The sequence below is a fragment of the Ursus maritimus genome, unplaced genomic scaffold (genome assembly GCF_017311325.1).
Source record: "Ursus maritimus isolate PB19 unplaced genomic scaffold, ASM1731132v1 scaffold_10, whole genome shotgun sequence".
Taxonomy (NCBI): domain Eukaryota; kingdom Metazoa; phylum Chordata; class Mammalia; order Carnivora; family Ursidae; genus Ursus; species Ursus maritimus.
The window spans coordinates 29,337,725-29,349,645 of NW_024423344.1; the positions used below are offsets into that span (position 1 = coordinate 29,337,725).

Sequence of the window (11,921 nt, forward strand, 5' to 3'; positions counted from 1 at the left end):
ACTGTTGGCATATGGGGAGGGGGGTAGAAGAGAGATTTATTTCCACTATATATACCTTTTGTACTTTCTGAATTTTGTACTATATATAGAAAATGTCTAGTATTATTTATTCAAATATGTAGATTAATGCTAAGCAAAATGAATAAATGTCATTGTTTTAAGTAAACAAATGTTAGGATTTTAAATCCTAAAAAATGTAAAGTTGGTCTTTGAGAGAGGTTGGAAGAGAAAGTAAATAACTGCTTTTGTGTTGTTTGCAGATGAGTATGCTACACTAAATCTGGAAAACTTTGTGGCCTTTTAGGAGAATGAATTATATAAACTTAACCATTAATTATTCTTTTTTTTTTTTTTTTAATATTTTATTTATTTATTTGACAGGGAGAGAGACAGCCAGTGAGAGAGGGAACACAGCAGGGGGAGTGGGAGAGGAAGAAGCAGGCTCCCAGCAGAGGAGCCTGATGTGGGGCTCGATCCCGTAACACTGGGATCACGCCCTGAGCCGAAGGCAGACGCTTAACGACTGCGCCACCCAGGCGCCCCCCATTAATTATTCTTTTTGCCTAGATATCCTGATCTTCTCACGCTTTTGCCCTTCTAGCTTTTCATACCTGCATTCTAACTTCCAAGTAGTGAAAGTGACAGGATTAATGGAATATTAATCCTCTGTGGTAATCCTAGGTTGTTGTCCAGCATCAGTGTATACAGTTGCAGATAGGAATGCTCATTAACAAACCATTGCTTCTTGGCACATAAGTGATAACATAAACACTAAGAACTCAGTGACATTTGAATTAATAAAAGACATTGGGATTTACTTGCTATTTGGCATTTCAGTACCAGATGTTTCACACAATAATTTTTAAAATAAGTCATTCAAGATTGGCCTGGTGCAAATTGTGTGTGTGTGTGTGTGTGTGTGTGTGTGTGTGTGTGTGTGTGTGTGTGTGTCCTCTTTAGAAATTTCTGGTTTCAAGCACCAAAAAGACCTCCATGCCTCCCAATTAACTTGTCCATCTGCGTGAAACTTTTTAGTAGGTATTTGTAATGTTTAGAGAAGTTTTTGCTTCAACTAATATGTAAAGTAGCTTTTATAAGGAAGGCATTATGCCAGGTTCTCAACGCTGGCTCCATTTATCTCCTAAAGAGCTTTGTATATGCCTCAGGCCCCAGCCCCCAAGAGTCTGACATAATTGATTTGGGTGGGAACCTGGGCATTAATATGGTGCTTTGGGATAGTAGTTTCCATACCTGGCTGGTTGCAGAATGGATGGCCTGGGAAATGTTCCAAAAATCCATAATCCCTGATTTGGTATATCCGAGATTGGATTTTAAAATCTTTAATTTTAAAAAATTCTCCTGATGGCCAGCCATATTTAATTTAGTTTCATATCATTTGCCTGAGGGGTTAAGAAAATAACTTACAGAAATGTCTTTCTGTAGTGAAAGGGAGGGACACCTGGGTGGCTCAGTCAGTTAAGCGGCTGCCTTTGGCTCAGGTCATGATCCCAGGGATCGAGTCCCGGCATCAGGCTCCTTGCTTAGCAGGGAGCCTACTTCTCCCTTTGCCTGCTGCTCCCCCTGCTTGTCCTCTCTTTCTCTCTCTCTTTCTCTGGCAAATAAGTAAATAAATAACTTTTCTATTTTTTTAAGTGAGAGTGAGTGAGAGAGGGTGTTGTGCTGGGGAGGTAGTAGAGATGAGGAGATTAAGAACACAAATAACCATAGCATAAGGCAAAATGTAGTGTGCTGTGAAGAAGATTCCAAGTGTAAGGGGTTTCAAAGGAGGACATTCATCTATTTCAGTTGTTGCTAGCTGGAAAGGTGGGCATGTTGGAGTTGGGGGGGGCATCCCTGGAGAGGATATCCAAGCTGAGTAAGCAGACACGCCCACAGTTGTGATATGGTAGAATGGGTGGCATGATAGCAGTTCACGTAATTTTCAGAAATAATGCTGGGAAAGTTGGCTACATTGTGAAGTGCTTTGAATGCTGAGTTGTTTTTGCTTAGTAGACAAGAAGAAACGAGAGAAAAAGATTGATCAGAAAGCTGTTTTAGGCAGACTAAGCAGGGCAACAGATATAAGCAGAGAGATGGAAGATTCAGCAGGAGATTTTTACAGGAATGAAGGTGAAAGGTAATGAGCTCTTGAATGATAGAAATGAAGAGGGCAGGACATAACAGGAGACCCTTAGACCACTGGGGGTGGGCAGGTAGAGAATACAATGAACTGAAGGTGGTTTCTCCCCCAGTGTGTGTCAGAGTCTGGCACACAGAAGTAAGCTCCTGTGAGGTGTTACTTGAGTTGTGGGATGTCAGTTTCCCACTGGGAACCAAGGACACGTGGTGGTGCCATTTATAGAAGCAGGAGGAAGAACTGCTCGGGGCGGGGGGGCAAAGATAATTTCGTTTTAAATATTTGGAGTTTAAACTACCAGAGAGACATCCATTCTTATTCCATCACTTTACAAAGCTGTAGTCTTTAACATTCAGTTCTACCCATTCTTGTTCCTTGTCACTTTGTATATGTGACTTTAAAAAAAAACAAACTGAAACTGGGGGCCCTCGGTGGCTCGTTCGGTTAAGTGTCTGCCTTCGGCTCAGGTCATGATTCCAGGGTGCTGCGATCAAGTCCTGCATTGGCTCCCTGCTCAGCAGGGAGTCTGCTTCTCCCTCTCCCTTTGCCCCTCCCCCTTCTTGTGCTCTCTCACTCTAATAAATAAAACCTTTTAAAAAAACTAAAACTGTTACAATAGAAAAGTCATTTATAAGTATGTTTTCCATTGTAATAAAGGTAATTATAAAGTTAAAATATGAATTGCCTTTTTGTTATGGCACAGGTGGGAACAAGAGCCCAGTCAGAGAGAATTCGGACGTATAATTTCACCCAGGATAGAGTGACTGACCACAGGATAGCATATGAAGTTCGTGATATTAAGGTAATATAACTTAATATGCTTTATGTGCCTTTGCTTTTCAAAGAAAGTATACTCAAATTCTAGAGGGTTGTGTCTAAAATATTACTAAGTAATTTAAAATTTTTAAGCCAGTTTAAGGTAGTACCCCCAAAGAGGCAAGCATTCATATTAGTTTGTTGGTAAGAAATGCGGTCTTAGTGCCACCTTGAAACAGTTCTCTTCGAACTCCAAATTCTTTGCTGGGCAATCACAGTGTATTAAGGTATATTCAATGTACATATGTACACTGTATCAGATTTCTATCGCTGTGTAACAAATGACCATGAACTTCTTGGCTTAAAATAATATTTATTATCTTATTATAGTAGGTTAGAAATCTGGGCACAGCAGAGCTGAGTTCTCTGTCCTTGGGTCCTAAAGACCACCCGCAGGTTGCTTGCTAAGTGGCCCCTCCATACACCCTCTCCCACTCTGAATCTCTTGTAGGAATGGCTCAAGCCTTTTTAAGGGCTCACCTATTTAGGTCAGGCCCACCCCAGTAATATTCCTTTTGAATGACTCAACATCAACTGATTAATATCACTGGAGTGATATTCCATCATATTCACAGTTTCTGCCTCCACGTAAGAGAGGGAATTCTGCAAGGTGTGTACACCAGGGGGCATCTTAGAGCTCTACCTACTGTGAGGAATTCTTCATGAGATTCAGGAGTTGTAATTATGCTATTGGGGAAAGACCCTGTCAACATGGTTTGAACATTAACCTAACTAAATCCCATTTGGCCAGACCATTGGCACTAATACATTAATGATGAAGCACAGAAAAATTCCCCTTTTGTTTCCCCTGAAGGGGAAAATGAACTGGTTCTCATAAAGGACTGTGTACAAAAGGCAAGAGGTAGAAGGTTTTGATTTTTTTCCTTGAAGTCATGTGATACCTAGGGCTTCTTTCACTTGATTCTGTCCCATTCTGTACTCAAAATACCAATTTTACAAGGGAAATGTTTGTGTTTTTAAAATATTTAGAAATTTCTGTGTACCTTATGCTACTTCCTCTGTCTTCTTAGCAATTTAAGACTGTCTCAAATAGGAACATAATAGCCTTGTCAAAAAGGAGAAAATATTTGATAACTTCCCTTTCCTCAGGAAACACACAGTAATAACCAAACATGTTTGGCCATATTGTTCTGATTACACCATATTCTTTCAGTTGTTTTTCTGGTAGTGGTGATGGTTTTCCCTGAGACTGCTGCATTCTTACGACCGGTAATATTATTTAGAATAGCCCTTAGGTCCCGAGTTAGTATTCAGTCTTGAAACAGAGGCAGGTTAAGTGGCTTTTATAGTTATAAAATATCTGACTTTGGCCTGAATGCTAACATGTTATTACTAACCAAACTAACATGCCAGATTCAGAAATAATTAGGGAAATTATATTTGTGTGCTCTCATAATGACTAACCAGCCCATTGGAAAGAAAAAAAAAATCCCGAATTAGTGAAAGGAGAAAGTTTGGAAATGTCATGAAAAAAAATGTAGTAAAACATTAAAATCTGTATGAAGGACAGTGAAGAGACTAATAGGAGTGAGTAACTTAGGAACAGAATAGTTGTAGATGAGGCACGAAAAGCGATAAGGGCCCTAACCCTGGGTGCAACAGCTACAGGACAGAATGGAAGGAGTGGAGAGGGAAGCAAGTGGATGTCTGCAGGACTCAGCGCAGCCAAGTTCAGCTCTGTGCCTTTATCTTGGAGCCTGACCGGCTCCCTACTCCATTTACATAGTTCTTGATGAAGCTGCTCTGCTCTTACAGGATCATGAGTCTGACCCAAGACAATACTTGGTTTGTTGGGGAGGAAATCTGAACAAGCCCTCACCAATGAGTTCCTTCCTAGCATTTTAAAACCAGACACAAAGAGGGCCATTTTCTCAGCTAAAACTGAAATATGTAAAATGTATAAGAGGTTAGAAACCACATTTCCAAACCACAAGGGGAAGGCAATGTTCAGTAGGAGATGAAGCTGATATTGAAAGGAGCAGAAATAGAACTGGATGGAAAGAATCTTGATGATATTAATCCCCACATTCATTTATTCCTGTGGCCAGCTTCATTCCCAGGGTGGTGGCAATAGCCTTTCCATTCCTATCCTTGGGTTCTATGAGATCACCTCGTATTCTTAGTTTGAGTTCTCTTGTAGGTAATTTTTAAATTTTTACTCATCTAGATCATAAGCACAGACTACCCTGTAATATATTGTTTTATGTTTTTATTATGTTTCCTAAAGTCCTTGTGCAGATTCCTTAACATTAGCCTATGTCCTGCCCTGTATTCCTCTTGCCCTGGAAATTTCCCCTTGCCCTTTACACTTGTACTTTGTTTCTCTGCCTTTCTTCATCCTGATTCTTTTGACTGAAATGCTCTGCTTGTCTGTATTTGGAGAAATAACTGTTCTTTTTTTTTTTTTTTAAGATTTTATTTATTTATTTGACAGAGACAGCCAGCGAGAGAGGGAACACAGGCAGGGGGAGTGGGAGAGGAAGAAGCAGGCTCCCAGCGGAGAGCCTGATGCTGGGCTGGATCCCAGAACGCTGGGATCACGCCCTTAGCTGAAGGCCGATAGATGCTTAACGACTGAGCCACCCAGGCGCCCCGGGAGAAATAACTGTTCTGTTTTTAAGATCTAATGCAAACTTGTTCTTCCTTCCTAAACTCTTCCCTGATGCTACCATTCTTCTTAAAATTACCCTTACAGCCCTCACTTGTGTCTTTTTAATTCTTGCACTGATTGTGGTGCCTAGCTCTCTCATTAGATTATGAGCTTCCGAAGATTAGGAACCCCAAGTCCTTCAACTTTGGTCTTTGTATCTCTGGCACTCTGATTAATCCAATCAAACTCTAAATGTGATGTGATTATCAGTTAAGAGTGCTAATCCTTTTAACATAATTTCCAAATGATGAAATTACCTTGGCAATACCACGATAATTTGAGCTCTGGGCATGCTGATTTTATAAGCAATTCTCCACACTATGCTCAAAGTGGTATAAATTTTAATTTTAAAACTTCATCATAGGGCTTTTGCTTTACTTTTAAACTTTAATTGAGGCTTAAATATATGCTGGTGTTTTGTGGAATACAAAGATAGTAAGACATCTTTTCCCCTACAGTTTAACTTGAAAGATGAATGTATATACTTAACCTAAAATTCAACTTTAAGGGAGCGCTTGGGTGGCTCCGTCGGTTAGTGTCTACCTTCGGCTCAAATCTTGATCCCAGAATCCTGGGATGGAGCCCTGCATCAGGCTTCATGCTGAGCACAGAGTCTGCTGGAGACTCTTTCTCCCTCTTGCTCTGCCCCTCCTCCCTGCTCTCTCTCTTTTTTTCTCTCTAAAATAAATAAAACCTTAAAAAAAAAAAAAAAAAAAAAGATCAGCTCATGCCTAAATGTTCTGTGTTCCAGATGCTGGCATAGAAATATTTCCATTAATCCAATGTCTAGGTTTTGAACATTTCTAAAATATGAGACTGTGCTTATTCACTGTTCCCAACAACTCTGTTACACAGAATTTCTGTAACACAGGAGAGGTACTAAAAGTTATTATTTCAGTGCCTTGTAGTGGTGAACTGTAGAGAAAACTACAGGGAAGTTTGACAACACTTTTCACCCAATAGACTTACTTTGGGGTAAATATAAGAGCATTTATTTTTCTGAACTTTTTATTTAGAAATTTACAAGTATATATGTTTGAAGACTGGTTCAGTACACACCCTATCCCTAGATGCAGCAGTTGTTAACATTTGCCTTCTCTTTCTCTTCTATCTCCTGTGTTGTCAGTGAACCATTTGAAAGCAAGGTGGAGACCTCAAAACACTTGTCCGCTAAATATTTTGGCATAAATTTTTGGTCACACAGGTCTTCTAGATTTTAAAACCGCCATATTTCCAATTTAAAAAGAAAGAGAACTAGTATAAGCCACTTACAGATTAAATAAAATCTAAATTTGAAGGTTGGCATCAGAAGTGTGAGCGGGGGGCGCACGGGGGGCGCCTGGGTGGCACAGTCGTTGGGCGTCTGCCTTCGGCTCCGGGCGTGATCCCGGCGTTATGGGATCGAGCCCCACATCAGGCTCCTCCGCTATGAGCCTGCTTCTTCCTCTCCCACTCCCCCTGCTTGTGTTCCCTCTCTCGCTGGCTGTCTCTATCTCTGTCAAATAAAGAAATAAAATCTTAAAAAAAAAAAAAAGTGTGAGCGGGAGTGGTCCCAGGAGGTCCCAAGAATTTGGCGAGCAAAGATTGGCAGGGAGCGTGCATGCAGGTTAAAGTGGCAGCAAAGATGCCTGGGGTGTTGGTTGAGGCATTTCAGTCTTTTTTGCCCCTGGGATATAATGTGTTATGAATACGAAGGGTGGAATTTTCAGGACAAGAGTAACAAACCTGATCTTTTCTAGGGAACAAAAGGAGAAAGGATTCGGCAAACATATCCTCCCAAAGATGGTTTGCGATCCTAGAGCCCTGTTGTCAGGAACACCAAGCAAAGGAATTGTAAAGAGAAATTCAGATCTCCTTTGTTTTGTTGTCTCCAGAGTTGTTGGGAAGATCCAGCTCCCAGAAGATCGCTTTTTAAACAAAATGCTAATGTAAACAATTAAAGAGTAGAAGTCCATTTACTCTTTTGGATTCACTCTTTATGAGAAGCCACTATAACTGGGGATCCTCCCAAGTTAGCAAAGTTGTTCACTGTATTATGGAACCACTTTCGTAATCATTCTTGCAATTAACTAATGACTGTACAGAAACAAAGTAAATATATATTTAAATTCTTTGCTTTGTTTCTCCTTTATTTCTAGTAATCAGGTTTTTATAATAACTCTTTTACCAGGAATTTTTATGTGGGGAGAAGTGTCTGGATCAGCTAATTCAGAGACTGCTTCATTCAGCAGATGAAGAAGCCATTACTGAATTTTTGGATGAAAACCTTAAATCAGCAAAATAAATGCGGATTTATTATTTATTATTACATAAATGAAATGGACCTATAACAAGAAGCAGCTGTTCATAAAGTACAGCTAAAATTACACAGTATGTACAAATATATTTTTTAATGAATAAGTCACATCTCTTGACCTAAGAGCTTATAAAGTACAGTCCAGCTCTTCAAGCAGAAAACAAGCATGCATTGTTGAAAAGAGAAATAAAGTATTGAGAATTGATTAGGTGATACAGGTTTATAAACTTTGTAAACCCCCATTTCAAGAAAAAGTATTGTTAATCATGTTCAAATTAGGCTTTAAACTGCTACTTTTAAACAAAAAAATAAGTAAAAATTAAGGGGAATAGGACTCAATAACAGTGAGCATGTATCTCCGGGATACAGGTCGTAGTGCTCTTTGAGAATGGAACGAATTCTATACTGTATAAACCACAAGCCAATATATAAAGTGAACTGTCTGCTTGGCTTTTATTTCTTGTTTGGCTTAACTTATGAGCATCAACAGATGTAGTGTAATGTGACTAATTCTCTATGCCTGGTTTTGTGCGGTGATGTACACAGAACCCAGTCCTTATCTTACAGAGTTTCCGGTTGGGTGACAGAGCCAAAACAGAAACCACCAACTCAAATACCGAGTGACATGGTGTATTTAGTACTTGTTCTCAGGAAGTTTCTTGAGTGAAAAAGCAAGGGGTTATTATTTTAGACATCACTTAGAAGGAAATTATGTGCCTAGGAAAGATGAGCTAAAATAGAGTTTTAAGACCAATGGAATTAGGAGGTAAGCATAGAAGTGAAGATTTCCCCCCAATTTTTCATTTTGAAAATTTTCAAGCACATGGAGAAAGTTCTTTAAATAAGTTTTAAGAAATAGTGCAATGAACTACTAGGTATTTACCCAAAGGATACAAGAATACAGATTCGAAAGGGTACGTGCACTCCCATGATTATAGCAACATTATCAACAATAGTCAAACTATGGAGAGAGCTCAAAGAGTAGATAAAGAAGATGTGGTAATATATACAATGGACCATCAAATAGAATGAAATCCTGCCATTTGCAAGGACGTTGATGGAGCTAGAGAGTATTATGCTAAGTGAAATCAATCAGTCAGAGAAAGACAAAATACCACATGATCTCAGTCATATGTGGAATTTAATTTAAGAAATTAAGAAAACAGATGAACATATGGGTGGGGGGGAAGAGAGAGGGAAACAAACCATAAGAGACTCTTAACAATAGAGAACATTCTGAGGGTTGATGGAGGGAGGTGGGTGAGGGATGGGCTAGATGGGTGATGGGCGTTAAGGAGGGCATTTGTTATGATGAGCATTGGGTGTTGTATGTAAGTGATGAATCACTGAATTCTACTCTAGAAACCAATATTGCATTGTATGTTAACTAACTAGGATTTAAATAAAAATTTGAAAAGAAAAAAGGGAAATAGAGCCAACCAAAAAAAAGAAAGAAAAAGTAAGAAAGCAAAGCAAGCAAGAAAGAGTGCAATGGACAGTATATACTTTGGAGTTCTACTATTACCATTTTGCTACAGTTGTTGTTTTTGCTGTCTCTGAATACATACACATACGTGTTGGTGGTTATTGGACCATTTAAAAGTTGCTTGCAGACCTTGTAACACCACACCGAAGTATCTCAGCATGTCCTAAGAATAAGGACGTTCTCCTACAAAATCGTAACTCCATTATTACACTTAACTGTATAATAACAATAATTATTATATAATATGATCTAATATCTATCACATATTAAAATTTCTTCAGCTATCCCCAGAATGTCTTTTTAGCTGTTTTTGTTTGCCAATTTTGTGTAATCCAGGATCCAACCAAGATTCACACGTTGTATTTGGTTGTGTGCCGGTAGTGTTTGGATTAACCCCCTAGCCTTTTTTTCCATATGATGTTGACCTTTTGAAGAGTCCCACAAGGTTGTTTTATAGAATGATCTACATCCACATTTGTCTGGCTGCTTCGTCAAGGTATTGGTAACTTTTATTCAGCCATTCAATGTACTATAAAGTAATACTAAATCTAAAAATTAATTCAGTTAACATATTTGGCAAGACTACTTCCTAGGTGATGTCAAATTCATAGTGTATTGTATCAGGAAGTTCCACTATTAGTGGTGCAGAGTTTGGAAACTGTCAAATCGCTCCAATATAATGGTACATGTTCTTTGTAATAATTAGTATGTAATCTATGGGGTAATATTTTGGCATTATGTGAACATTAGATGCTTCTCAGATGGCACCAGTGATCCCATTTTTGGCATTCATGCACCTGTGTAATCTGTTTCCCTTGAGCAGGAGCTGGATTTGTTGACTATCTTCTAACAAATAGGATGAGATAGAAGGGGTAGGATTGTCGCTTCCAATATTAGGTTATAAAGACTTGTCTCTGGCTCTGCCTCTCTTTTCTGGCCACACTGTTGCTGGGTGGACTGGGGAGACCCCCAGGCCCCAAGGCCTCCACCCAGCCTGTCTCCAAGTTGTCACCAGAGGCTCTTGGTCTCGTCACAAGAAAGAATTCAAGGACAGACCAGACACGACGGTTGAGCAGTGCAAGTAGGAAAGTTTATTAAAGTGAGAGTACACTCTCAAGATGTGAAAACAGGGGAGCTCAAAGGAAGCTGGTGGAATATTTATTACTTGGGGAGGGCATTTGGGGGGGAGCAGGTTTTCGTGCCTTTTCTCCCTTACTTGGTCAGGATTTCTGGCCTTTGTCTTGGGCCTGCCTGGTTTGATCCAGCTGCTTCTTGTCGCTTTGTTTTTGGAATGCTGCCAGGTTTCTAATTCTCGCCCCATATCCCCATAGCTAGCCCTAACTCCCACTTGGCTGGCCTGCAGGCATCCTGTTAAAACCTAACTTAACTTCCTACTCTAACAACACTGGTGGAAGCAAGATGATGTGAGCAGCTCTGTGGAACTTGTACCGACAGTTCTCAAGGAACTAAGATCGGCCAGCTAGGACATGTATGAACTTGGAAGCAGATCGTTCAGCGCTAGTGGTGTCTTGAAATGATAGTGGTCCTGGTCAACAGCTTAACTGTAATTTCACAAGAGAGCCCTTGAGCCAGAGGCACACCACTAAGCTGCTCTAGGATACCTGACTCTAAGAAATTGGGTAAATTAATGTTCTTTGCTGCAAATTTGGGGGTAATTTGTTACACCAAGTTGTATGTAATGAATTTACCCAATGGCCTTTCATCTCCTTGATTTAACATCAGTTAATGATTCTTGCTTTGCCCAAATCAGCTGTTCCACTGCTAGTTCAAAAATGGTGTTCTTGTTCTTTCTACGTTAATGGCTGGCATTCTTTAAAGAAAGCTTTCCTTTGTTTTTTTCTCTCACTTTCTGTAAGTTGAGAGGTAATTTAATCCTATTTGGATCAATATCATTATTATTTCCCCAGGGGTAAGCATTGCCCTCTAAAATAATTGATGTCTCTGGAGAATCTGATTTAATTTAAAATAACATTCAATTAAATAGGGAGTTTCAGGGTAAACATTAGAAACTGATTTTTATTGTCAGGTAGTTCACGTAACAGAAACATCCTGGGGCGCCTGGCTGGCTCAGTCAGAAAAACATAAGACTCTTGATCTAGGGGTCATGAGTTAGAGCCCCACACCGGGCATAGAGATTACTTAAAAAAAATAAACTTAAAAAAAATTTTTTAAAGAAACATTTATCCAAGGAAATGTAAATTAAAACACTGCATGAATCAAGGCAAAGTGAAGATAGTCTAATTTGCTGTATGATGTCAAATGTGAGATCACGTGTCATTTTTAAATTTTTTTTTTCAGAAAAAAAATCACTAAATACATAAACCTCAGAACATGATGTCTGCAAGGAATTCATAATTTAAGAAAGTGAAAAATTGTAAGGGGGAAAGCAAGAAAAAGGGGCATTGATTTGTTCTATTCATTCATTTGATGGTCAGTATTAACATTCTATACCTGGCAAGGAAGGGCAGGCTCTAAGAGGCAATGAGGACACAAG

The 11,921-nt window shown here is 39.3% G+C and overlaps 1 protein-coding gene across 7 annotated transcripts in view; it reads left to right on the top strand.

Annotated features, from left to right (window-relative positions):
• MTRF1 (mitochondrial translation release factor 1) overlaps window positions 1-8,363 on the top strand; it is a 51,690-nt gene extending 43,327 nt beyond the window's left edge. For 5 of the 7 annotated variants that reach the window (XR_005832863.1, XM_008706798.2, XM_008706797.2 and 2 more), the window contains 2 exons: window positions 2,841-2,939; window positions 7,795-8,363. Coding sequence is in view for 5 of the 7 variants with exons in the window: in XM_008706798.2 (XP_008705020.1) it covers window positions 2,841-2,939; window positions 7,795-7,908 (213 nt within the window). In the remaining 2 variants the exon portion in view is untranslated. Of the gene's footprint in view, window positions 1-2,840; window positions 2,940-7,363; window positions 7,739-7,794 lie in introns of those variants that run through there. The other 2 variants (XR_005832864.1, XM_008706800.2) reach the window with 2 other exon arrangements.
• The last annotated feature ends 3,558 nt before the right edge of the window (window positions 8,364-11,921 follow it).